This window comes from Zonotrichia leucophrys, chromosome 2 (genome assembly GCF_028769735.1).
Source record: "Zonotrichia leucophrys gambelii isolate GWCS_2022_RI chromosome 2, RI_Zleu_2.0, whole genome shotgun sequence".
Taxonomy (NCBI): domain Eukaryota; kingdom Metazoa; phylum Chordata; class Aves; order Passeriformes; family Passerellidae; genus Zonotrichia; species Zonotrichia leucophrys.
In genome coordinates this window covers 39,390,668-39,418,649 of record NC_088171.1, presented here as the reverse complement: position 1 = coordinate 39,418,649, position 27,982 = coordinate 39,390,668, and the positions used below count along the sequence as shown (strand labels likewise).

The following is a 27,982-nucleotide window of genomic DNA, read 5'->3' as shown; positions in this document are numbered from 1 at the left end:
AAAGAATTAACCTTTAAAGAAAAGAATTGTAGTCCAGAAAATCAGGAGTTGGAGATGTGGATTTAGCTTTGCATCTACTTGTTGCTCCATTACCTTTTGTGCTCTGGTGTACACTGTTAAAAGGTGACAGCACAAGGTTTGTGCAAGAGCTTACTGTTTTATTTAGGAAGCCCTTTGGGACCTGATCCTGCCCTAGGAAACAGACAGCCACATACACTTTGTTTTCTGTGTAACGCTGTGAAATCTGATAAGCAGAACAGGGCTCATCGTTGTGAGAACAAGGTGCTATTCTCAGTTTTGTCCCAGAGAGTTTAAACTGGAATATTTTTCCCCTCACACAGTGTTGCCAGCCGTGGTGAGCTTGCAGCATTGCCTGCTGGATGGGTGATGCTCAGGGGGAGCCTGTGCCCCCCTGCCCCTGTGCAGAGGCTGTGCAGACAGACAAAAATGTCCCTGGATCTCCTCACACCACCTATGCTGTGAAGAGGAGTACCCAGTGACAGGAGGAGATAATGCAGTTAGGAAGGTACAAAAGAAATATGTACAGGAGTCCAGAAACATCAGTCTCCCCACACTAGGTGTCTGCACAGTGTTTTGGACATTTGGGCAACATGGGAGAAGTGTCGGCAAAGTTAAAACCGGGATGAGAGCTGGCTTTTCGCTTTCCTTTGCATGGTAATTTCTCGGACAGTGTTAATGAAAGATGTCCACACGTGTCTGTGAGGTTAGGCTTTAACTTCACATTCTGTGGGGCAGAGAGCAGTGAGCAGAGGCTGCCCCCCAAACCAAGAGTTTTGGGGGGAATTCTTGAGATTAGGCTAGGGGGGAATTCTTGAGATTAGGCTGTAGCAGAGCCAGCTTCTCATCCTTGCAGCTCACCTTGCTTCCCAGATACCAGTGAAATACTGGTGAGGTTAATGCCATGTTTGGAAGGGCTCTTGGTATGGTGGGAGAACAGGGCTTTGAAAGCTGTTGTTATTGTTGTTATTTTATAATTGTATTTGCCATAATTATTTCTCTCTATTTTTTCTCAGGCAATTAAGGTGCAGCTGAGAATATGTAGTGTGTGAGTGCAACAGAATTAGCCCAAACTGAGTTCTCAGCAGTGTGAGAACATTAAGGTACTTTCTAAATAGCTAAGAAAAAGTAACATGAAGCTTATGCCAAAATGTCATCTTATCAATGCGGGGAGTGTGTGTGGATATAATCAATTTACAGAAACACTGAGAATTTGTCATCCTGGCCTTTACAGCAGAGCAGTTCCCAGTATGTTAACGATTATTCAAGCTTAAAAATATTAATTTTGCTCTTGACCACTCATCTAAGGAAATAGCACTGAGAAAAATTGCATAATCCATTGCATAAATCATTATGCATTTGGAGTTACATTTCTTTCATAACAAAAGTCAGTGGAAATAATGTGTTTTCATCTCCTTTACTGTAACCTTTCCACAACCAAATGAAGGATGAAAAAGTGAAGTAGTTATGCTTTGCTTTGTTCATTGAGGCTTAGATTTCCAAACAAATAACTTTCTTGCAGTACTAAGATACTGTCTCTAAAAACATTTAAATTATTTGAAGGGTGGGAAAACTGCATGATATGACCCCTTAAAGTGATGTATTTTGTACCTGTAGTTGGTAATCGTTGCAGGTTTGGTACTGATTGTAGAAGTTTAAGTGACAACACAGTTTGGGCTAAAATGTTTTCAGCACATTCTCTGCAAAAGCACTGCTGTTGATAAGGTTTCTGACTCAGCCTAAGGAGCAGAGCTAATGCACTGAAAAGTCATGGAGAGAAAAAGGACTATAAAATGTTTTAGATTCAATCATTGCAGAATCTTTTGTAAAATTTTAGTAATTTCATAAATCAAAAAATGTCAACAGAGATCAAAATTGAGGACATGCAGGCCAGTTAGCTAACAAGAAAAGTGTGAATCTGCTCAGCAACATTCTCGGTGCTTCCAACCTCAAAGGAGAAATAAGTCATTTTTCTCAGTGGGAGTAATTTAAAGGAAGTAGGAAACAAGGATCAGTGTATCTGCCCAGCATTTCAGATCAATGTTGATAATAGCACAAATAAGAATGGAGTATGCTTTTTCTCTGTTGGCTCTATGCTTTCACCAACACTCCATTTAAGCTTTTTCTGCACAAGTATGTCCAGGATGATGCATGGCTGTTCCTTGTAATTTTTTATAATTTGTAAAGAGTTCAAGGTGACTATGAAAGCAGTAGAACAGCAGTACAAATTTACATTTCAGTTTCAATACAGCTGAGGATTCTCAAGGTAGTAATTAATTTCATCTTTCTCATTTTCGTACTGTAGTGTCTAGTAAGTGAATATCAGCTTACTGGTAAGTCCTAACTCCTCATTTTAGTGAGTGATCTCTGGTCATGCAAACCATACCAGATGGGAGAAAGAAAGATTTCAGGGAATATATTTAATACATTCTCTGCCAGTGTACACTGAAAATTAGAGTACTGAATAATGGTCTTGAACTGTAACTGTCCTTCTGCAATAGCAAAAAGTGGCATTTTCTATCTTTAAGCTATGCATCTATGGTGGATTAGGAACAAGCTAATAATGAACATCTGGCAGACAGGCATAATTTGTTTGCATCGGTGTTACTCATATTCCTGTTTGGTAGTCAAATACCATTTGGTTCTACAATTTTTTTAAGGCGGGGATTAATTCCCTAGGTGAATATCATGTTATTTTTACAGATCTAGAGATATAAAGTATGTGCAGTGATATTTTAACAAAACTGAAATTGGTTTTTTACTTTTCTTAGAAGATGCTTTTTATTGTTGATGTTATTGATGTGTACCAGGTACAGAGGGAGAAGAAACACTATAATTTTTCAGAGTTTTTTTATAATTGAAATAGTTTTTCTTTGCTTTGTTGGATGGAGGAATAGGCACTGAGTGTCTCGCTTGTGCCTCTCCAGCCCATTACACTGTGCAGGGTCATATATGGTGCTGTAAGGCATCATTCCTGCAAATGGTAATTAATGGAGGAGTACCTCAGATGACTGCATGGGGTAGCTGATCTCCTTCTGTTCTCATAACTGCTTGGGGCAGACTCATTGGGCATTTTCCTGTTAAAGGGAATTGTTTCCTGCCATGCCTCTACAAAGCTACAGTTGTTATTTAGATGGCTCTCAAGATTGGCTGTAATGGATTATATGACATATTCTTCTAGAGAGGGGCAAGTGGTCCTGCTGTGTGCTTAGCCTTGCCAAGACAGTAAGATTAGGCAGACTGGCAGGTGGGAGTCTGGGAACCAAAGGTTTTACTTTACGCTACAGGGGAAACACCAGACAAGGCAGATCAAGGTGATTCACTGTTGTTCTTCACTCAAAACAGAGCTCCAAGGTGGGCATTGGGATAAACAATGTCAGGTCATACTTGACAGATAATTAACTTGGAAGATCATATGAGATGCAACAAGTGACAGTCCATGGGGATGCTGAATACAGCAAACAGACTTGAAACAACAAGGAACAATATTGGTTGTTTCTGTACAATACAGTGAGGTTGGTGTTGCTCTTGAACAGTTCCTCTTAGATATTTACCTAAAAGGTTTTGACCAAGAAATAAAAAATAAATTCTGACCACTTCAAATAGGAACAAACCTGATATTTCCATGAAATTTATCAGTAGGTTAATTTATTAGTAAGAAATTTATCAGTAAGAAATTTACCAGCAAGAAATTTATTAGTAAGAGCACCAGGGTTACTCTGTCCAGACAGCATCTGCTTTTCCACATGGGCATTTTTATTTTTGCTTCGGTGTTATTACACAGACATGAAGCAAAAGTACTTGTTGATATGAGAGACAAGTTACTAATAGTGGTGCAAAGAGTGAGACAAGTTCTGTTGCTTTTCTCCTTCCTCAGAGCATCTAACAGACAACTCTGCTGCCATCCATGACTTCCCCAGGAATCTCCACTGCACTGTTCATTTATTCCATGTTGGTACCATGTTTAGAAAAACAATGTTGAATTTCTTCCTGCTAATGCTGTCTCTAACTCTGAGAGGCAGAAAAAATGTACTGTCTGTTTATCTGCATGTCTTTCAAATGAAATTGTATTGAATTTATACAGAGGTCATATAGGATATTTGCCACTACTAGAAATTACTTAGAATTTACATTAGTGTTTGTAAGAACTGAATGCAAATCCACTTACTCCTTTTGCAGTGATGTCTGTCTGAATTGTGTCTTTTAAAAATACTACTGAAGGTCCAATCTTTCCAGTCTAACTGTTTCTAACCCCATTAGTTGTTAGAAGAAGTGTTAAAAATATAGAAAACTGTAACAGAAAGACAAGATATATGTATTGCACACTTTTGTTGCCAGTGATTTCTTGAAATAAGAATTTTCTACTCATGTTTCCTGTTCAATCACTAGAAGAGTTCCAGATGTGTACTTCCCTTGTGACATGGAGTCAGTCTGTGACAGTACTGAATATTTAGGTAGCTTAAGTAGGTGGCACTTAATGCTTCTGATGCAAGAAATTGGCAATGTGGTTGCATGTAAGGATGCCGTTTTTAATTTCTGACTAGGAGTGCCCCTAGGAGATTGTGTGTTCTGCCAGACTGAAAACTTTATATTGGATAAAGTCACGAGACCCCAAGTACAAGATGGACAGCAGTGATCACATGCATGACCTACTGTATATATTTAAGGAAACAGTTTAGACAAGTGATCTCTTGCTCCTCCAGTAGAACAAGTTGCCATTGCATAAGCAGCACTAACATCTTGTATAATTAATGAAATACCATTTCATTTAATTCAAAAACAATTCTTGAGGAAGCTAACCAAGGATACTGAATTTTTGAGGATGTAGATGCTATGCAAAGACTGTGTTTTGTGAATAGCAGTAACCAGCAACAACAGAAGCCATTGATCTTCATGATACATTTAGGGGAAAATTCTGCATCCCTTCGCTGCATCTTCTGCCCACTCTGTCAGCTCTGTGTTGTGTATGTGTTGCATGTGCAGAGGCAGGTGTGAGCAGAGTGGGGGCAGGATGGAGATAATAGCCTCTGCTAATCCCCCACTGGCATAGTGTCTATTAGGAGTCAGTGATGTAATTAGAGTTGAAACCCTGCTGTCTCTCATCTCTCAATGTCACATGGCCACCAGTCTATCCAAGCATAACTTGTTCATCATGGAGAAATGTAGCCTGAATATAAACTTTCTACTCTTTTGCTGTCTTGTAAACTGGTTTGATACAACATTGAGATCTTAGCTCATTCCCCCACTCCCCTTTCAGAATATTGGCAGACCTGAGATGCCTGTATCCAGGAATGGCTTCCAAGTACTACTGCTTCCTTGCTTTAGAGAAGAGGATATGTACTGCTCTATAATTTGAGGTTCTCATAATTATACTCAAATTAGGCCATACGAATACTTTTTGCCGTCTTTACTTTCTCCTAATTTACTCACCAGACTCCATAAAGTTTAAGCATTTTAAGCTCAGTTAACTTAAAGTGTTTTGTCTAATTTGGATTTTTCTTTCTAGAGAGCCTCTGGAAGCATAACCTTAGGAAGGCATTTGAATTTAAAGTGTTACTGAGCTGACCCTCTGGCATGTTAATTGCAGGAAGATGATGGCCACCCCTCTTGCAGCATCCCTTAGCAGCCTTCTGCTGCCCTGAGTCATACTGGTTGCCCTCCAAGTGACTGGTGTCCCAAGTCCCCAAGCTGTACCAGTTCATACTGATGTGAGGGCTGCATAAAGACATTAACCTTCATGACTAGCCTTATGTGTGGTGCTACAGATGGATTCAGCAAGCTAGTGGCAAGGGATCATGTTACAGGCAGCTGCATCCAAAGGGCTCTTCTTCATTGCACTCAAAAATTCCACTCAGACAGCTGGCAGTTGATGCAAAACTGGGAGGAGTGGCTGGAACACCAGATGGATGTGCTACCCATTCAGAGCAACCTAGGTAGGCTAGAAAAATGGGGTGAGAGGAATCTCTTGAAGTTCATCAAAGGCAAAGGCCAAATTCTGCATGAGGGGAGGAGTAATAAACAGAGCAGTGCAGGCCCAACTGGCAGGAAACTGCTCTACACTGGAGTGCTTGGGGGTTTCTGGTGGGCAGCAAGTTGCATATGGGCCAGCAGTGTGTTCTTGAAGCAAGGGAGGTAAATGGCATCTCATCTGCTTTTGGAAAATCATCACCAGCAGCTTGAGGGATGTGATCCTTCCCTTCTTTTGAGCTCTAGTGAAACACATCTCCAGTGTTTGGTCCAGTTCTGGGCTCCCCAATAGAATAAAGACACAGACATCCTGGAGTAAGCCTGGAAAAGGGCCACAGAGATGATGAACTGGAGCATCTCTTCTATGAGGAGTGACTGAGAAAACTGGGACTCTTCAGCTTGGAGCAGAGAAGGCTCAAAGGGGCATATCAGTGTGTGTGAATATCTGATCCCCCACACTGTAGAAGACAGGGCCAGACTCCTCTCAGTCCCCAGTGACAGAACTAGAGACAATGAGCTCAAATAGAAGTACAGGAAATTCCTTCTGAGAATAATAAAATAGTATTTTCTTTTCACTCTGAAGGTGACAGAGCAGAACACTTGCACAGATTGCCCAGAAAGGTTGTGGAGTCTCCATCCCTGGAGATATTCAAAAGCTGTCTGGGCATGGGCCTGGACAGCTGGCCCTGTGTTGAGCAGGGGTGTTGGAGTAGTTGACCTCCAGAAGTGGCTTCCAACTTCAGCCATTGTGGGACCCTGTGCAATGTTTATTACTCCACTAATCTTACATATAGGTGCACTTTCCTCTCTCCCCTCAAAGGGAGTCTGAGATGTCTATGTTACGTCTTCACAGTGAGATTTTTCAGAAGGTAAAGTTACAAACTTTAACTCCATTAGTTATGAGTCATGGAAACATTGATTTTGAAAGGTTTGTATTTTACCCTGTTAAAAAGTTGTCTCTGGTTACAATTACTTTTTGCTTGCCATCAGTATTGTTTTGGTTTTTTGCTCAAATTGAAAATATGTTTGTGTTTTCAAAACAAATGTCATTGTGGGAAAAGAACCAAGCATTGCCAATTTTTTTCACAGCAGGAATATTTTCACTGGCTGGATCTGGTAAACCACTTCTGAAGAGAAAATGTCATTCTAAAACATACATGTACACACTCACATATACACACATATTTGAATGTCCACATATTTTGCTTTAAATTCAGGCTACATTAAGTGTTCCTGTGGAACACGTCCAGGTCAGGCATGATCAGTAAAACTTGGCTATATGTTGCTTGTACCTTTCTGCTTTGAAATAAACCATCTGTGAGTAAATATTTCTTACTACCAAGTCCCCCAGTCACACTGAAACCTGGGGTCTCATCTGCAGTATACAAGTACATTGAGGTTTTTTCTGATATATAGAACAGAAACATACTATATGCATTCACTGCAATTTTATTGTTTCATATCAAATCTTTTGAAGTAAAGAATATTTTCTGATGCAGGATTTCACTCAGGAGAGAGAAATCATGTTCCAGCTTTTCCCTCTTGACCAGTAGACACTGAATCAGTCTAAAGAATAAAAAATCTTATAGGCTGTATTTAGGTCTGTAACAGTACAAACTTTTTTTCAGGAAATTCGGTGAGTTCAAAAGTATGGCGCTGGTAGACAAGATCTGTGGTGGATTTTAATGCAATCTTTTTATATCACATGTATAATAAAATTTTGTATGGAGTTTACACGCCACATCCTCTTTTTCTTTGCAGGGTACATACCCAGCTACTTAGACAAGGATGAGCTGTGTGTAGTATGCGGGGACAAAGCCACCGGATACCATTATCGCTGCATCACTTGCGAAGGTTGCAAGGTAAAAGGCATGGTGGGAAAGTGGGAATCAGAAATAGCTCTCCAGCTCCTCCATTATACAGACTTCCTGAACTGTGCTGTCAAATCAAATAAAGACAGATTAGAAGCTAATAAGAACATCCAGTACTGGTGATAAGCCGCATCTGACCATGCTGCTGCTCTTCATATGCATAAGGAATATAGTTGGTTTTTGCCATGTTTGCTTTTGAAAAGAAAACAAGAAATTTAGACTGGTGTTGCTGCTGTTTAACCGTTAGCTTTTGAATTTCCATTTTTTAATGCTTCTTTAGCCATGTTCTCAGCCAGGGTACAGCAGCATGTTCCCAGCTACTCCACTGAAGCTGTTTATGCAATAGCTAAGGTTCTGCTTATGGCCATGAGATTAACAGTGTTCCAGTGCCTCTCACCATTCCTGTGAAGAAGCAAAAATCAAAATCCTTTCCACTTGCTCATATTACAGTAACATCCATCAATTTGGGAAGCATTGACACCCAATTAAAATAGTTTCAAAAAGATTTTGACTTCTTTAACTTAAGCACATTGAAATGTGCTTGCAGCCCTAAAATGCATCTCCAAGACTACATGCAAAATTAAATTTAAAAAGAGATTGCTCTGGGCAAGTAAATAAAAAAATGGAGTAACACAATTGGACACATCTTACATGATTTCACTGCCATGAATTTGCCTGAATAGCTTGATATTCTGTAAGAAAGCTATTCTTTCCTGCAGAAAGTAAAAAAAAAAATGTTTTTCTAAACAAATGGGACCACACATGTCTTGGACTGGTGTCATGAGACTAAGCCATGAAAGTCTCATTTTGTTCACCCGCAAAGTCTGGAACATTTGGATATGATATTTTGGGGTTGGATTGGCTTTAGAGCTCCTCATTGCAGTAACTCTTTGTGTTGAAGTAGTTCTTTTGGTTGTACATCATGTAACTTAGACATTTATGGAATGAACAGAGACCTAAATATCCTATGTATAGCAGATTCATGGTAATACTCATAATGGCTTTATACATATACTTACATACAAAGTATAAGAAAGTACTTATATCTTTAAAAAGAACTATGGAACTGCACAAGTGGTTCTTACACATTTGCATCCTGAATACCAGATAATAACAATACATAACATGTATGGATGCAACTTAATTCAGATATAATGGGAAGCAAGCAGCGCTGGGGCATTATGAAGTAGACTTAGCTCCCAGCTGAACAGCTGTATTTGTTGCGAGTTTTCCTGCTAAGATTCTCATTACTTCAAGTCAAGTAGTTCTTTTTATGCCTTCCAGCTATTTTAGAGACATATCATACAAATCTGCTTTTATCTTCCGATACAGTTCTTCTGTCTTATGTACAATTTAAAACAATGTTTATGCGCAGAAGGACCTGAGATAAAAATTTGCAAAAAGTAATTATTTCCTTGAAGGACCTGCATACACGTTTCAAGCTGTATGATATATCAACAAAGTTATGTGTTTTATCAATACACAATCTATATAATACATTTTCAATTAATTTGATGTTTACTAGTTGCTTCCACTCAAAGTCACTTTAGTTTTGTAACAAGCATAATCAAGGCTGACAACCAAAGATTTGCTTTGGCAAGTGCTTTCATGAACTTCATTCTCACACATGATTTCTGAAGAGTAAATTGTGAGGAATTTAAACACAAATAAATGAGCAGTGAGTTCTGACATCACTGAAATGTTTTTCCTGACTTTACCCATTGCATCTACTGCTATATACGTGTGTAGCAAAGGAGTTTAGAAAGAGTTGCTCCCTACTATACAATGTGCTTTCTTTTATTGATGAGAATAACACTTCTGTGGTGAAGTGTTTGGACAGATATAGAGAGCAGCTTCCTTAACATCTATCTGGAGATGAACAAAGACGGATTTTTGCAAATTTTTTTCTGAGAAATGCAAAGAAATGAGAAGGTGAAATGGGCTGTCTCAGCAGAGATGATGGAGACCCTTGCCAACGTAAAGCTACAGCTGCATTAAGTCCTGTGCAAGGTTCAGAAAGCAGAAGTTCACTCACTGAGATTCATTGGAGATTTTTCTATCTCTTGCTTTATAACTATTGATAACCCTGTGAACCCTGGTTGTCCACAGCCATCCTAGGCCTTCAGGAAGGGGTGGAGCAGATCCTGTCTCTAGGAATTCATCACAGGGTTGAGAAGAGAACCTAAACTGGGTGTTCAGTAGATGAGAGTTTGAGACTTATTCTAAACCCCACATAAGGATATCTTGCCTGTGATTTCCTGGATTTTATCTTAACACAACTGATCCCAGTCTTGCAAAGGCTCCCACACAAGCTTTATGCCACTCAGTTTAATTAACATTTCAGGTCTTACCATAATTAAGGAAGAAAGAGTTATACTCTTAGCTCAAGCTGAACCTCGTAAGATAAAACTCTAATGAGGACAAGGCTCTTCATTGTTTTCACAGGAGTTAGGAGTACAAGCTGAAATACAGCCTTATCTGTACATGTTAATTCAACACTTTGTGTTAAAAGAAATTGCACACTGCTGTAAGATTTTACTGGGTATTATTTAACATGATTTAAAAACAGACCTTTCGCCTACTGAAGTGAAGAGACTATTCATTAGACAAAATCCCAGCTGAAGAGACTATTCACAAGGTAAAATCTCACTTGAATTTTGCCGTTGTTTTGACTAAAACCAAAGCCATTCTGAACAGCCTCAGTCAAACAGGACCTGAGTGTCAGTGTGTTCTCTGTGTCAAGGTAATCCTGAGCTGCATTACTGAATCTAGACAGTCTCAAATAATGGTGGAACTTGAAATTAAAGTGAAGTCTACATTTTCTGCTTTACAACCTATCTTGTTCATATCTTGCAGTCTTGGGGAGTTTATCCAGTCCTTGCAAAAGTCAGTGAGAAAAGTCATGTTGAAATTAATACCAGGGTTTTGTCCATAATGTTTAGAGATAACTTTTATCTGATTTCATTACCTACAGTGATGTTTTATGGGGCGTTTGAATGAGTGAATTCAGTGTGATTGCATTAGTTCATATGTTCTTAGGATCTGTTTAAATTTGCAAGATATATCTGTATTATGACTAGATAGATAGATAGACAGACAAAGACGAATCTTTGGTGGTCATGGGGCTTTTGGGGCTTTTGAAATTCTGTGTTAAATACAAATTAAATCTACTTCTCAGAAATACAAATAATTTATAAATTAGGGATCCTTTGAGTTTAGAACCAAACTCAAAGATTGTGTAGACTGCATTTGCAAAATCTTTTTCTTGCCCAGATTTGGTTGGTTATTTGGCTTTTATGGAAATAAAGGAGTGGAACTGTCTGTCCTCAATCCTTTAATAGCACAAACACACCACCATTCTTAGTATTTGCAGAAGCGGCTTTTTAATTTAAACTATGTGTATGCCTTTCAATATCCTTCAAAATGATTACAGAGTTTGAAAAGGGGCTCAAAAAAATACTTCATATACCAAAAAAAATTAACAGTAAAAAAATATGACTACCAGAAGCCATGTACACAGTATTTGTGTCTCAAGACAGCACTACTTGCGCCTTTACTTATCTAAGATGTCTATAAGTTTCTAATTGTTAAGGTAAATCAATAGAAATGTCATACACTATAAACTGGTTTGAGAGCTTTGAGAATTTTTGGGAATGAAGTTTGTTATCTTGCATAGTTAGGTACATGCCTAAAAAGTCAAGCAGCTCCCAATTTTTAAAAATTGCTCAGTGCTAATGCTTTCCAATGTACTTATTTCTTGCACCTAGGGTTTTTTTAGAAGAACCATTCAGAAGAACCTCCATCCAACCTATTCCTGTAAATATGAAGGAAAATGTGTGATAGACAAAGTAACAAGAAATCAGTGCCAGGAATGTCGCTTCAAAAAATGTATCTTTGTTGGCATGGCAACAGATTGTAAGTATATTTTCCTGGTTTTTCTTTATTTTATTTTTTTTTCAGTGTCTGTGTTTGCCTAAAGTATGTTGATTGATGAAGCTTGTTAAAGTAAAGTAGAACTGCCAGCCCTTTTCTGGATTTAATAATACCAGGGAATCGCACTCATTGCATTAAGCCACTTTCACAGGGCTGTAATTTTTTGTTTATCCTTCATCAGGGTGCACCTTCTCCTGGCCTTACCAAGCTGAGTAACAATAGGAATGTTCACTATTTGGAGGAGAGGAGGGAGAAATGCATCTGGATGGACACTTCGCTTGAGATAAAAACATCTTGTTTAGAAAATTCTGGAGGATGTGAAATTGAATGTCATTGTATGAGTCATCCTGCAGTTGTTTGTTTTATTTTTAGCCCTGAAGAAGTTATCTGCTGCAAAGATTTTGAGTCTTTTCTAAAGAACTAGAAAATATGGCTGTAAGATTAATCCTTAGGGGTCTTCTTTTCCTGCCATTGCACAGGGATTTACACCAATAACTTCAATTACTACAAATGGGAAGAAGTCACGTAAAGCCCCCTAGAAGTCATATAAATCCCCTTGTGCCTTCATGGTTGTTGCCAGTGCAATCCTTTGCAGAAGAACTGACAGGAAAACAGGCCCAGTAAACAACAGAAGAACAGTCTAACTTAGTATTTTCATTGTTAATGTAATGTATAACAGTTCCCTCTGTCTAGAGGGAAATAGAATAAAGGGGACATTTTCATTGTGGCCAGATAGGACCTTCAGGGAAGGGGCTGGATACCAGTGCAGTGATGAGCAGAGAGCCCTGGGACCTGTGTATCTGGAGTCACTGGAAGTAATGGGGCTCTACAGGAACACCCCTTGTGGGGATCAGGGAAAGAGCCAAAGGCATGTTGACCGGTTTGTGTCATGCTTCAGGCAGATAAGCCTTCTGTGAGTAAGTGCTCCCACTTTCTTTGATCCCTGTTACCTTCTGCTGGCATCCAAGTACATTTTCTGCACTTCAGAGCAGTGAGTGTGAGAGCATGCTGATAGGACTTCAAAGAAAACAGAAGTGCATCTTGCCCAATATGGATTACTCCAAGTCTGTTATAGGAGCGCTTGGACACCTCACAAAGCTTTTACATATTATTTTTTTTGGTGGAACAACCCCTTGAGCGCAATAGCAGTATACAAAGCATTACCAGGATGGTAAGTCACTCTTTGCTACCCAGGCTTCTGAGAAAACAAACTTTGAAGGGAGAAATATGAGAACTGTCTCAACTGTGGGCCTTGCCAAGGCATTTCCTTACTGATTAGTTAAGGTGTTTGTAAGCAACTGGTACCTCAGGCACACAAAAGACCGAAGTTCTGACAGTCTTATGAACTTCCTGCCATTTTTGTGTGGTTTTTCCCCTGATAGTGGTGTTGGATGACAGCAAGAGGTTGGCAAAGAGGAAGCTGATAGAAGAAAATCGAGAGAAGAGACGTCGGGAAGAGCTGCAGAAAACCATTGGGCACAAACCAGAGCCAACAGATGAGGAATGGGAGCTCATAAAAATTGTTACTGAAGCACATGTGGCCACCAATGCACAAGGAAGCCACTGGAAGCAGAAAAGGAAATTTCTGGTAAGGGCTGTAGCCTTATACGCTGCTCTTAGAGCCAGGTTCTGTTATTTCTTCTGCGGTGCCTTCCCACCATTGCAACCCCAAAGAGATTTTAATGCCAGTGTACTGATGTTTGTGAAAAAAGGGTGATTTTGCGTAGTTATTACTTCATTTTTCGTGCCTGAACCTCAGTGTTTGATCAGACCATGTATTTCAAAAGATAAACAGTGTGTTGCTATGTTAAGGCTTACTCAGCTTGATACTTTTATTGTGCTGTGACAAGAAAAAGTAGAAAAATTGTTTCTCTCCTGACTGAGAACAGAAGCAGTCTATAATACATACTGTATTTTTTAATATATTCCATCTAGGGATAGTTGTCTTTATTAGGGACTATCACAAAACATATTGAAAGTGTTAAAACAATATAAAGTTCTAGATGAAAGCTGGTACTTTTGGTTAATAACTCAGGGGGTTTGCCTCTTTTGGTTAATGGTGAATACAGTACTGAAAATAAATTAGGCAAGGAAAATTAATTTCAGTGAGAACAGGATGATACATACACTATACCATTGGGGTTGCAGCCTACAAAACAACTTGGATTTTCATCCTATAACTAAGAGTCAGAAAATAAATGTTGATTTATGATGCTCAAGTTTAAAAAAGGATTTATTTGACTTTTCTAAATCGATTTTTAACGGAAATAAGTGCAGAATGCAAAATGCTTCTACCACACAAAAGAGGGATTAGAGACTGCATTTCAGAAATACACAGGAGTGTTTAACAGTCAGGGTATACTAAATCAGATAGAGCACACTCATCTTTTTGCAGGCCCAGGTTCCTACTGCGTAATTCACCATGGGAATTTCAACTCACTGTTGAATTGCTCAGAGAAATTATGTATTCAGAACAGCTGATCTCTTTCATAATGTTGGTTTTTTTTTAATGCCAGTGGCACCATCTATATTTCTATATGAATGGCTTGTGTTCATAGACTCCACAGTCAGGAAACCACAGTCATCACTGGCAAGAACCACGAGAGCACTTTCCAGGGGTGTTGCAGAGCAAGGCGTGAGCAGAGCAAGAAGCACCTGCAGTAGTAGTTTGGTTTACTTAGACAGGAGTGCTGTTCTTCAGGTATCAGCTGGTTTGGGATAAAACCTAGGGAGCTGGAGGCTGGGGCTGGGAATGAGCTGTTGAAGAGCAGGAGAAGCTGACAGCCTGCCCCAGGAGTTATGGATCTGTCCTTATGTGGCTGAGGCTGGTTCTTTGACAACAGGGACTTCATTGGGTCCTCCTTACCTCTTCTCCTGTTGAGTTAGGTGGAAGGGGCTCCCCTCCAGTGTGTTAGCTTTAGCTGGCTCTCCTGACTTCCTTTGCCTTTCCCAAGAAAATGCTGTGCTCTTCCTTTTTCTCCATAACAATGGTTTGCATGAGTTTAAGCATTTGGTCTTTTTTGCTTGGAAGGGATGAAGTTTGTTTATCATGAGCACACAGACAATGTGGTTTAGTTACCCAAGATTCAGGGAGGGAGAGAGCCTAGAAATGAGTTTATTTGAGTTTTTTAGTAGGAACCATCAGATAATTGAGCCCAGTCTTCTTCATTGTTCCTTTACAATTGGTGCTTGCTTTATTAACACATTGCTGAGTTTTTTTCTTATAAGAAGTTAGATTTGGATTTAGATTAGTTACAGAAGGATCTTTTATGATGTGTTTCTTTTAAAAAGTCATTGAACACAAGTTTTTATTACAGACAGCACTTTCAGCACCTCCAGTGTTTAAGTGTCTTATATAAATGTCATGGGGCCCATCAGTCTTAAAGGTCTGTGTCTCTGGATTTTATCTAGTTTTTGACCTTAATGTGAACAGAATGAAATTTCTTCATGGTGTTTGGTAGGTGTTTGTAATTGCAAAGCCACACTTCAAAAAGAAAACAGCTTTGATGTGCCTGTGTTTAAAAGACATGGTAACATTGACCAGCTGCACAAAAAACAAGTGAACAAGTTCAAGTGCAGTTGGAATAAAAACCATTCATTACAGATTCTGCTTGAAACTATTTCATTGTATCCCTATTGAAATCCTCAAAATATAATTTGTTGTTCATTTGGAGAAGCCTTGAGCTGAAATCATGCAACAGGCAATTTTCAAACAAAATTTTACACAGATAAGTTCAAATTCCATTTACATTATCCAGGGCACCTTTCAGTTAGCCTGTTCTTTCTTGCTCTTAAGTTGTTTTAGCTTTGCACATAAGCTGTTTTAGCCTTTTGGAAACTGGCCTTGGCAATTGCCTGGGGGATGCTGTGTGATACCTGGCAGTCTGTTCTGGGGAGGCTTTCTGAGCTTTGAGTGGGTGAAAGAGCCTAATTCTGCAAAGCATGCAGCATCTTCTCAGGGGTAACATGTCTTCTCAACTCTTTGCTTTTAGGGAAACTTGAGAGCTTTCAGCTGAGAGTTTTCCTGTAAGGAAAAGCATGCCTATGTTTTTAAGCAAAAGATGTATGTGCTGCACCCATAAAATACATAGATACAGACACAAGGAAGAAACTGTGCACACAACAGCCAGTTGTCCACAAGGAATGGGTAGAAGCATACCAGCCCCCCATTTCTCCGTGCAGTCACCTCTTTCACAATGAAAATGAATTCACAGATTTGTATACCCTAGAAATGAATTCACATTTTGTGACATAAGCGGACTTCTCTTATAAAGCAAATAGTGTTGCTTTTTATTTTAGCACCTCTGCCATACCAAGCAGGACTTTTTGTAGTATAAAATAGTTGCTCTAAGACAGACTGCTCCTTTAAATGTCTTTGTTTATATCCTTAGCCAGAAGATATTGGGCAGGCACCAATAGTTAATGCCCCAGAAGGTGGGAAAGTGGATTTAGAAGCCTTCAGCCAGTTTACAAAAATTATCACACCAGCGATTACAAGAGTGGTGGATTTTGCCAAAAAGTTGCCTATGTTTTGTGAGGTAAGAAGACTTTCTTGCACTCCTCATTTATATGCCTGTTGTTAAAAACTACTCAAAATACTCTGGCATGGAACTTAAAAATTCAGTTTGTCTAAAATTAAAAAATTAAAGACACTCAAAATCAATGGGACTAGAATAATCTGCATTTTCATGAATTTTCTTTTTCTTGTGGTTACTGAAATCCTGAGTTTGTTAATCTGGAAGTCATTGTGGTTCATTAGGGATTCAGATATGTCTTTAGGGGTGGCCTTGAACAAAGCAAATTAACAAAAAGATACTGTCTAGAAGCATTGCTGATATGTTTAATAAAGTCTTCCAGCACATGGTTCCCTATGTATCTTCTGGTTCCTTGGCAGGTCCAGTATTGTAGTTAGGTCTAGACAGTAAAAAATTCTTGAAATTCAGGAAAGCACCCCTGTCCAGGAGTGGCACTTGCCGCGTTGGGTTTCCTAGCCTTGGTTTTCCTGAATGGGAAGGTTGTGCATAAAAGAGTCTGTGAAAGCAATGGATTGTCATTCCAAGTAGATACTCATAGGTAAATATACAGTAAATAGACTCAAAGGCTTGGTTGCACATAAGGAATACAGAGGCCTTATGCTGATCTCATTTGTACCAAGGTATCATTTTTATTGAAGGACCATATGCAATGGCTGATTATATTTTTTTTCCTCCAATTTAATAAATGGTATCAGAACTGAAGCCTGAAATAATATTTCAGTCTTAATAATCTAAATAATTTTCAAAGAATCATAGAAAGGTTTGTGTTGGAAGGGACCTTAAAAATCATCCAGTTCCAACCCCCTGCCATCAGCAGGAACACCTTCCATTTCACCCTTTGAGGTCAACACCCTACCAGAAAGGAAGGGTAATTCAGCCATCAAATTTTACTCTACTGTGGCTGGCATCTTTTTTTTAAAGTCATTCAGGGAGTGCTATATATGTTCTCTGGCAAGTACAGAACAAGAAGAGGTAAATATCAATAGTAGTCACAGTGTAAATATCTCACCCTGGCCAGCCTCTGCATTGGCGCCGTCAGTCAAGGAAGCATGAAATGTAGCCAAGCATAAGGATTTTAAAATACAAGGAATATGTCCATAGCTCATGAGCATTTAGTGTCTGACGGAATCAGTCTCCTCTGATCTGGCATTTGTTGGTGGGAAATTGCAGTGACATACCAAGGTAGTCTTTTTAATTTAGAAAGCTCTGCCAGTCACACACAGACCTCAGTGCCCATCTGACATTTCCTGCCCCTCCTGGCTACCATGGACCCACTTGTGTCAGAGCTAGGCAGGAAGCATGGATGAAGAAGTCAAGGCATTGTTGAGCGTGACGTCTCTATGTTATGTGGCTCAGCTGGACAGGCTTTGTTTACAGCTGAGCACTGTGTAACCCTGACACCTGCCCAGATACAGCAAGATCTGATGGCTGGGTGAGGGACAACTCCGCATGAACACAAAGGAGTAGGACAGCTCCTCCGAGTTGTCATATAGCACTTCCTGTAGCATGAAGAAAATGACAAATGTTTGCTTCTTTTTGAAGGGGCACCCTTCTGTTAACTTTGTTTCCATTATGGTTTTTAATCCATACCTTTTTCTTAGAAGCAACACTGTGTGGGCTGTAGATTTTTTACAGGCAAAAACACTTCTTTCTTCCATAGGATCTCCAGAGCATTTAAACATTAACTCAGTTCATAATTCCAGAAGCTGTCTGAGAATGCAGTAAATCTCTATGAAAATGGGACATGACAGGGAAAAACCATGGCCACTTATATTTTCATAAGGCTACTTTTCCTTCTTTTTCACATCTCTGGACACATGTAGAAGCCAGAAAAGCACTGAGTGCCCAGCTTAGCTTGTGTGCACCCATTGTCCTTTGCCTCAAACCAAGTATCCAATCCCAGACTAATCAAAGTACAAGGAAAACTTGATTTGCTTCTCAGCATTTCTCCTGTTGTTTCTTTCCTGCTTTTCTTTCTGCTTAGAAGATGGAGGAGAATGTAATAAGTTTAAAGTGGGTTTTAAATGTCAAGGCATCAGTGGTTCTACAGTGGGTGGAGCTGTATGAATACTCTTTGAGGTCACTCAGCTCAGCTCAATTCCACAGTGCTGCATTGCACATGTCCTGCAGAGGTGAGCCCTTCAGGTTCCTGCCTTGTGCCTTTTCTCCCTGCAGAGAGAGAGGAAAGGACAACACATGGCAGAGTTTCAGTCACATTTATTGATCCTGCTACTGGAAGATGCTCTGGTGGCAACACTCAAGTGATGAATGTAGGTAGCATTAAAATCTGCACAGCTGGGAGTAGAACTGATGTTCAAGCCTCCTGTCTCTAGTAACTCCTGCTACTGGCAGATAAGACCTGAGGCTTGGCATCTGTGAAACAGGTGTCCCATGTATCCTTCAGAATTAGAAAAGCAGGTGAAAGACAGGCGTGGTCAGACTGCCACTACCATAAAAAAGTTTTAAGAAGGATCAATTAGAAAGAATTGAATTTGTTTTATGGCTCACTAATAAAACAGCTGAATCATCACAAAATATCTTTTCTACTGTTACCTATTTCTTTTCTACTATTCTTCCTTCTGTTTAGAAGCTTGGTGTTTTTTTCAATTTTCTTTTCTTGTCCCTTCTCTCTGCCTTTCTTTCATGTTCTTTTTTTTGCTTCCATTGCTTTTTCCAGTATCTCTTCATGGTTCCTCTCACAAATCTATTCTCATTTTAATTTTTTTTAAACTCTATTTCTTTCCCTTCTTCAGTCTCTGCTGCCAAACAGTGGAATTGTCATTGGGTAGCAAGACTGCTGCTGTGCCTGTGCAGTCTTCCTCGCACTGCTGCTGAGCTGAGGGTCATCTGTAGGGAAACTGATTTGCTCTGAACAGGATGAGTCAATTTTCTTGTGTATTAAACACTTCACACCTGAAGCTGGCGTTGCTGGAAGAGTAGCTGCATGACTCAACTCATTTTCCTGACCATGACTAGGTCTGTGCTTAAAACTCTGCTCCAACAGGGAACTGCTTTCCACTTGCATTAGGTAGCTCTGCATCATTTCCCACCAAATCAGTGCACTTGCTTTGCAAGTACACCGTTGCCATGTAAACCTATTGTTCAGGAGGGGTTCATTTTTGAATTGCAAAACAGGTAAATATAATAATTTTATATAAATCAAAAATAAATGGCTTTTTGCCTCCTTTCAAGCCAAGCAGAAGTGTGTTGCTCTTTCATATGTGGAACCATTGCTGTTCGCTTACAGTCTCAAAACAGTCTTGGTGGGTTTTGTTATTGTTAAATAACCTATGAAAACATAAGGACATTCTTTATAGAACATGTTCTGCTCACATGTCAGCATCCTGGTTATAGTCTGTAAATACAGAACCTTTGGGCATCTTGCCTTTGTTAATGGCATGGAAAAGTCACATGCCCTGAAGATCACAGTTTATGCTCCAGCATAAAAGCTGTAGCTATACTATAGATTTTCTGTCTGTCCAGCAATAGTGCAGGGAGAACAGCCTTACTAGATTAAGTCTAGATTAATAAATTCTCTGTTGTTAAAACGGGCAGTGAGAATTCCTGCTCCACTGATTGAGGTATATCCTGTAGATATAAATATTTGTTTAAAACACAGTCCACTCTTACAGACCCTCCCAAATGTCTTTCCTTTCCTCTGGTCAGGTGAGAAATAAGTATGGCTGATAGAGAATTTAACTGGGATGGCTGAGGTTTGCACCAGCCCCACTTATGGTTTATTCTCCTATGATAAGTTGTAAGCTGAAGGAGCCAACAGCTGTGTTATTGCTAGATTTCCCAAGGGTGTGTGGAGATGCTAACCAGGGAATATTAACCTGCTGGCAGTTCCTGAAGGGAGGAATGCAGATCTTGGGGGTTTGTGCAGAGCAGCGTCTTTGGAGGGGAGCTGCACTATGCAGGGCAGCGTCCTGGGCTGTGAACTGCAACTTTGGGCTCGTGGATCTACTGTAGCTGTAAAAGCCACTCAGTCTGACAAAAATGTATTTTTCTTTGCCATTTATAATTTCTGCAGCTGCCATGTGAAGACCAGATCATCCTTCTGAAAGGCTGCTGTATGGAGATCATGTCCCTCCGAGCAGCAGTTCGCTATGACCCCGAGAGTGAGACTTTAACACTGAATGGGGAGATGGCGGTGACAAGGGGCCAGCTGAAAAATGGGGGTCTTGGCGTAGTGTCTGATGCCATTTTTGACCTGGGCATGTCTCTTTCTTCATTTAACCTGGATGACACCGAGGTTGCCCTTCTTCAGGCTGTTCTGCTCATGTCATCAGGTGAGAACAGAAATATATTGGAATCCAAACAATTTTGAAACACTTTGGCCTTTGTCACAAGCCTCTTTATAAAGAAACAAGATAGGTTAGATCTTGTAGTGCTGAACAGAGTAATGTGAGAGAAATTTTCTGTCAAAACCCCAATGACTTATTTTGGTGAGCATCATGAAAAAAATTAAGGATGTTCAGAGAGTTGGACATAAAACTGGTTTTGGTAACACACCTTGCTCATTTTGGTACTTAGGAATGAGCCAGGGATGATCATCAAGAAGAAATCAGTTCTGATTCTGAGCCAGTTTGCCTTAAATGAAAAATGGATAATTTAGCAACACTGGTCCTTATGATAAGTTCCCTCTTCCCCCAAGCAATGTCGTGCACTGGGCATTCATACACATTTCCACTAGTCTCATATGTTCAGTTTGACTTGCCCTCCTGTTTTCCTAATTAACAGCACCACTGCTTCCTAATGGGCATTTGCAAGCTGTGCTGCGTCCTTACGCTGGGACCATTTGCAACTGGTCATGATACAAAACAGCACAGATAATTTCCTATGATTTCCAAAGAGTTTCTAACCTTCTCAATTGGAGTATGTTTTCATATCTGCTTCCAGTGATTGTGCCAGCCCAAAGAGGAAATTCCATTCTTGGGCAGTGGTAGATCTGGCAAGATTTTATTTTAAGATGCTTTGAAGATCGGGCACTGAATAACAATACACAATCAGTGATTTACAAGCATTAACTGCATCTGAGATAAAAAGATTTCCACATTAATCACAACACAGCACTTCATTTTCCCGATCAAAACATTTTGATTTCTTTTTTAGGTCCCTACACAATGATATGGGAGCAGGGTTTTCAAAAGCTAATTCAAAAATGACCTGCTTTCCCAGAGGTGTCTCCTGAGAAGTGATGTGGAAGGGGCTTTCCCAGTCCCCATCTGGGTGCCAGTTGAGACAGCCAGATTTTCAGCCTTTGTTGTTCCTTGATGCTCCATAACAGCCCACCTGGGATCAAAGCATGATCAAACCATTAGCCAGATTGTAGAAAACCAGATAGAAAGGAACTGTAATTTAGATACCTGACAAGGATTTTTTTTTGTTTGTTTCTTTATTAGTTGTTTTATAGAAAAATGTAGATAGAATCCTTAACTGCAATCAGGGATCTGATGTTCTAGTCACTGTAAGGAAACACTTCCCAAATGGCTACACTCTGTGTAAGTGTGTGTAAGTGAGCAAAGCAGGCATTGGATGAAGAAAGGAAGGATTATCTTCTTCTTTTAACAGGCATAGTACTAGCAAGTGAGTTGGCTGGAGTGAAAGAAGTGAAAGTCCCTGGTCTCTCTCCTTTCTTTCCTAGCATCAGAATCATCCTGTTTTTCCTGATTCACGATCAGGCATTTGTTAAAGCAAATATGTAAGAATGATAATTCTGCTGCTTTGTATCTGCAGATCGCCCAGGCCTTGTTTGTGTGGAGAGAATAGAAAAGTGTCAAGAGGGTTTCCTCCTGGCATTCGAACACTACATTAACTACAGAAAACACCATGTTGCACACTTTTGGCCAAAACTGCTGATGAAAGTGACAGACCTGCGAATGATCGGAGCCTGCCATGCCAGCCGCTTCCTGCACATGAAGGTGGAGTGCCCCACAGAACTGTTCCCTCCGTTGTTCCTGGAAGTGTTTGAGGATTAGAGACTGAAGTGGTTCTCCACACCCCGGTCGCACTACTGGCTGTCATTTCATCCCGTTGCCCAGCTCTTCTCACCTGTTTGTTCTTCTTCTTTCGTGGTCTTCTGTTTCTTGAGATGGGGCTGGGGTTTTGTTTGAGTTTTCTTTTGGGGTTGCTGGGGGCAGTTGTATACACATGGATGAAAACATCCCTTTAATGCGGGTACTTGTGACTATTGCAATTTGTTCTTCAGTCCTTTGATGTGAGTGCTTTGACAGCTTAACAGTGAAAATACAAACAATCTCATTCACCAGCATTTGCGTGGTCACCAGCTCACACCCATCATTGCCTGGAAAATAGGGGAGAGAGACTGAAGTGGCAGAAAAATAAATTTGCCTTCAAGTTGAAACAGCTATTGTTAATTTGACCCTGACAATTCTGTCTTGTATTACTCCTTTTGCAGGGTACAACTGACCAATTCATAGTACAAAATTTCTGGTCTTTGTCATGCTTTCTATTGTAACAATTACCACTATGATCTAGAATCTTCATCATCATTATGGTCCCATCATTCTCTGAGGTTTTTTCCAGCAGATGCAGTTTAACTGTGCCCCATAAATCAAGTACTTAAGATAATGCAGTGTTAGAAGGGACTGAGTCTTGTTGGTTTTTTTTTTTCCATGTGTATAAGGTATTAAGATCTTCAGTTTCTAAATTTGGACTCCAGGTAACTTCACTGGAAGGTTTGTTGCAGTGAGGACAGAAATTTGATTCTCTGAGGTGCTCCTGTTAGTGAAAGGGTCTGCTTTTTCTGAGGTGTGTGGAAAATCTACCACTCTGAGGGAGAAGACTCTCTGTCAGGATAGCAGGCAGTGTCTCAGAGTTATTCAGGGATATGAGAGCTCACGGAATGACGACAAGGAGAATGGAACATATGAGGTGACCTTCAGATAGGACAGAAACCAACTGTGTTATTAACAACACTCAAGACTGTAGAGCTTTATCCCAGGAATACAATAGTGTTGCTCAGCAGTAATCCTTTGTTTTATATATATATATATATATATATATAAAGTTTATATGCACCTATATATATAATTTTATATATATATAATTACAAATCTTCAGCAGATGTCTTAAACATATTTCCGTATTTTTATCTTCTCTCTCTCTCTGACTCTGCCCTTTGGGTGTGTGCATGTGGATCAGCTGAGTTCTCCCTCCCTACAGGTATGTCTGTATGTGTTTCATTAGGCTAGATGCTCTCTTGATTCTTTTAATTTATTTCCACTAACTGCACTAGCAGGAACCAAACTGAGCAATGACAAAATGTCCTGCTGCCGAAGTCTGCAAGCCAGTACACACAGTCCTGGAATGTTTGGAGGCCAGTGATGAGGACATTGTTGGTAGAGGTTCCTCTCTGTCACCATCTCCATTCAGGGATGTTGTCCCTGAGTTTTATAAACTTGATATTAAATCATCCTCTGAATTTGTATGACACTTCTAAAACATCTTTCTCTTCTTCCTGGGAACCAGAGACTTAGTTCATGTTTTTTGCACTGCCTCATACCCTACATTCTTTCATGTTGTGCATTGATTTGTACCAGTTTCTTTCTCTACTATTTATTGACCCATTTGCCCAGCAGGTTGTGGGCATTGTTAGAGTGGATGTGTTGACTTTCAAAGCTCATGGCCCATATCTGAACCCATAGGTTATGTGCTTATCCCCTCATAAAAACAGGATACTCAGGAAAACTAATAGATGGAACACGATATACGTGTGTCAGGAGTTAAACTTTTTCTACCCTTCTTTCCCTACATCATTGATAAAGCATTTGGAGTGCTATTGGGCACATTTTTAGGGATGTGGAATCTTGTTCTCTCTGTTGTTTGATACCATATGCACCTGTGATGAGCTGTGAGCACTAATGTTATCACTTAGGGGTATTTTTGTCAGAACATGAAACACATTGGGCTGTGTAGGAGTTTTTCTGCAGGTAGCAGTGAAGACATGCCATTGGAGATTAATTCTTAAATATTTGGTGTAAAACCTCTTTTGTTGGCTGTGTTGGCTCCATCTTAAAGCGTGTGTCTAAACAGTTCTATCCAAATTCCTTGTAGAGCACTGTCTTGGGGGCAAAGAGTCAGAAACTGCCTTTTTTGGATAGGTGATTTGGGGTGATTTGATGGAGGACTTACAGCATGTAGTAGGGAACTCAGAAAAGCAGCCAATCCCTTACTTGCAGTGATGCCTTCACAATCTAGAAACAAAACAACATACTTTCGAGACAATATTAATATAGCAAGGAATATAAAAGCAGAATTGGAGGCCTCCAGGTGCAAATATGGCAAAATGCACACGTGATACAGGACTTCTGCAATTTTATGAGTTTAATAAATTAGCATATTTAACAATAGTGTCCAATTAAAAGAGCATTTAGTTAAGTAATTCCCCCTTTTGGTTCTGCCCATTTGGAGCCCCTCCTGAGTTTCTAGTCCCATATTTATTATGTCTAGGATACATGGTAAAAGGAAATAAGACATCTTTGGCTAAAGAGGCAAGACTAAATAACATTTCAGGAAGGTAGCATAATATGTCTTAGAGGTTATCTTATTGATCTAAAACGTAGGGGGAAAAGGGGTTGGAAAAGTACTTTACTTGGAGCTACAGCCATGTATCAGAAATCTACAAAGTTACAAATATATGACAAGTACATGAAAAGCTTAGGCATCTGTGCCTATGCCCACAGTGGCTTGCAAAGAAAAGAGAAATGTGCAAGTCTTCTGAAGCCCTGTTCTGCCATGGATCTGAGCATGGAATTCCTCCTGAAGCCAGTGCAAGTACTTCACCTGTTTACTTAATGTGAGCATTCAAGCTTTTGACTGTGCTGCAGGTGAGACCCAGGAGAGGAAGCATCACACCTCTTGTTCCTAAATACCAATGCAGTTTGGAGCTGTGCTTAGTCAGGGTTCAGAAAATCAGGCCTCCTTCCTTAGGTGATTGCAGATGGACTGAAGTGCCTAAAATCAGGCAACCAACTTAGACAGTTCTGGCAGTGCTCTAAGCAGAAAGGACATAAATCAACATGTTTTTCTAGCTTTTCAGGTTAAGTTGGAGTCTGGCACTAATTAAGAGACTGAGTTAGTAGTATTCCCTAACTGAAAACTAAGGCCGAGCTCATACTTGGACAGATTTGACAGATGGATGAACTAATGGCCTCTGATCTCCTACCAGTCTTACTTTGTCTCATTTCCTTTCCTTTCCTCAGTATGACTTCTGATTTATGTGATCATGAGAGCAAAACTAACTGACCTTAGCTCTGCAAAGACGTACTTCTAAATATCAGTGATCTCAAGCCATTGTGGGATTGAGCCCTGGACTGACCACCTCAGTGGCAGACACCAATGCCACCGTCAGCCCCCTTTGCAGTACCTGGCCTTCTGAGTGAAATAACAAACTTGTGCTTTCCAGCACAGTCCAGAGTCTTGTTTCTGCTGGTGCCACATGGCTCTCGTGTTTGCTTTGTGGTCTACATGTGGGTCTCACACAGAAGGTTTTTCCTGTCAAACCTGATTGTCACCAATCCTGGTATTGCCCTGAGTGACATGTGCATTTAGATACTCATTTCATGTGTAATCTCAGTTAAGTCGTGATATTTATTATAAATATAGTGTGTGCTAATGATTTTTGTTTACATTCTGCCAAAATGTAGACCTTAGAGTTAGACCTCCCAGGTCCAAAATCATCTTTAAGCAGACTGCTTGCTTCTTCAGAGGCAGGTATGAGAAAGAGGAAAAAACTGTCCAGAAAGACCATTTATATCAGAAATCTGCCAAGAGAGGGCTGTTAATCACAAGCAGAGCATGTCATTGCTAGTGATGTATTTTTATGCTATGGAACTCTAATCTGTATGTGTCATATTGACTTCTTGCTGCATGAATCATAAATTTTAAAAATCAGTCTTACAGTTTTGAGATGTAGCCAGCATTCTTAAGGCTAAACCTTTTTCATTGACAGAATCAAAATCCACAACCAAGGAACGTTTTCCTCTCACTGTGAGAGCAATTGAAAGTGTTCAACATTTATCTTTTCACAAAGGAAGAGGCAACAGAACCTCTTAATGTGTCTTGTTATTGTGATCATCTGGAAATGATTGCCAGACATTTCCTTTTGATATAGTAATGAAGTGATCTGTATTTAAATTTTATAGAGAGAATTTTATTCTAGTGTGATAGAGATTTATTTTCCACTTAAAGACTCAAAACGGTGTGAGCACGTTTTTGGTTTGTTTTTGTTTTTTTTTTTTTTTTACTATGGTATATTTTTGCTTTAAAATTAAAAACAAAACAAAAAAAAAGGTTTGGCCTTATCACAAAGTTTTAGTATAGATGTTAGCAAATGCAAAGAGTATGCATTATTTGTGTGTATCCACATTGACTGATGTCGCCTTCAAAAAGCAATATTGTGCAGGTAATAAGTTGTTTGTGACTGTCCATTGCACAGTTTACCTTCTTTAAAAGCTAACCTTGTTTATGCACAAGACAATCAAATGTAAATCTACATCAGCACCCAGGTGTGGATTAAATTTATGTAAATTACTGAGCACAATGTAAAACATTAAAAGACACTTTATTTAATTACACATTTAATGTTGGTAAAGATAGTATCAGGGCATGAACTAGCTGACATACTGTAATTTCTTTTTCTCTTTTCCTACTTCCTTAGCACTCTACAGTTTCAGTTTGCTCATAAATACATCAAATTAGTCATTCATTATTTTTTTGAAGAGGAGGGTGGTTTGGGTTGTTTATTTGTTTTTATGAAGTCAGTTGGGAGGACTTACTACTTTGTCTATGAGGTTTGTGGGTTTTACTTATTTGGTTTATTTTTTTATATCAGTTTCATGCCCTGAGGGTAAGGCAAACATTACACCATACAGTAAAAAACAAAGTACCTTGGATGATGTATTTTTTTGCAAACAGTGTTAAGAGTTATGCTAGATTGGTAATATTTTTTCAGCCTAAAATATATTAAAAAAAAATCTGTGATCACAAATGTTTTAAACTATCTAAAGAGAAAATTTGTATATTTGGGGAAGAAAATAATTTTTACATAGCTTTTGTATGCAGATATTAAAATGTAATTATGAATATAGTGGGCATAGATAACTGTGTAAGCTTGAATTCTAAAAAAGAAAAAGCTTATAACTGAAAAGTGGTCCTGGTGTCTCTGTCTCTTTGTTGCAGGCTCTTTTATCAGCTCTGTCTCACGCTTCCAAACCACTGGAATGGGAAAAGTAGAACCTAGAGCACAATGTTTTATCAGCTATAACCTGTTCACATTTCTGTGCTTCTGCATCCCTTTCATCACCTACCTCATATCTTATCTCCTCTCCTCCCTTCCCTTGGGCAGCCAACCAAAGGTTTTCACTTCCTCACTCTTCACAGCAGCCAACCTTAATTTACTCCAGTGAACTGACTCTTGATTTATGTCTCACTCAATTACAGTTTTTAAGGGAACGCCCTTTCTTTCCTTCTCCGCTCCCTGTCTAAACAGGGATGGTGCGACAAGAGCAGTAAGCTTCCCATCCTTTCATACTTTCCATACCTTGGTCCCCCACCTATTGGAGAAGATCTTCTCATTCAGATATTTTCTCTAGCCTTATTTTCCTTTGCAGTTCTTATTTCTCCAGCCTTATT

At 39.5% G+C, this 27,982-nt stretch overlaps 1 protein-coding gene across 11 annotated transcripts in view; it reads left to right on the top strand.

Moving 5' to 3' along the window:
* The window catches only part of THRB (thyroid hormone receptor beta), a 169,301-nt gene extending 141,823 nt beyond the window's left edge, over positions 1-27,478 (top strand). For all 11 annotated transcript variants that reach the window (XM_064704647.1, XM_064704645.1, XM_064704641.1 and 8 more), the window contains 6 exons: positions 7,747-7,847; positions 11,624-11,771; positions 13,172-13,377; positions 16,181-16,327; positions 20,358-20,616; positions 22,064-27,478. In XM_064704647.1, the coding sequence (XP_064560717.1) occupies positions 7,747-7,847; positions 11,624-11,771; positions 13,172-13,377; positions 16,181-16,327; positions 20,358-20,616; positions 22,064-22,305 (1,103 nt within the window). In that variant the 3' untranslated portion in view covers positions 22,306-27,478. The remainder of the gene's footprint in view (positions 1-7,746; positions 7,848-11,623; positions 11,772-13,171; positions 13,378-16,180; positions 16,328-20,357; positions 20,617-22,063) is intronic.
* The last annotated feature ends 504 nt before the right edge of the window (positions 27,479-27,982 follow it).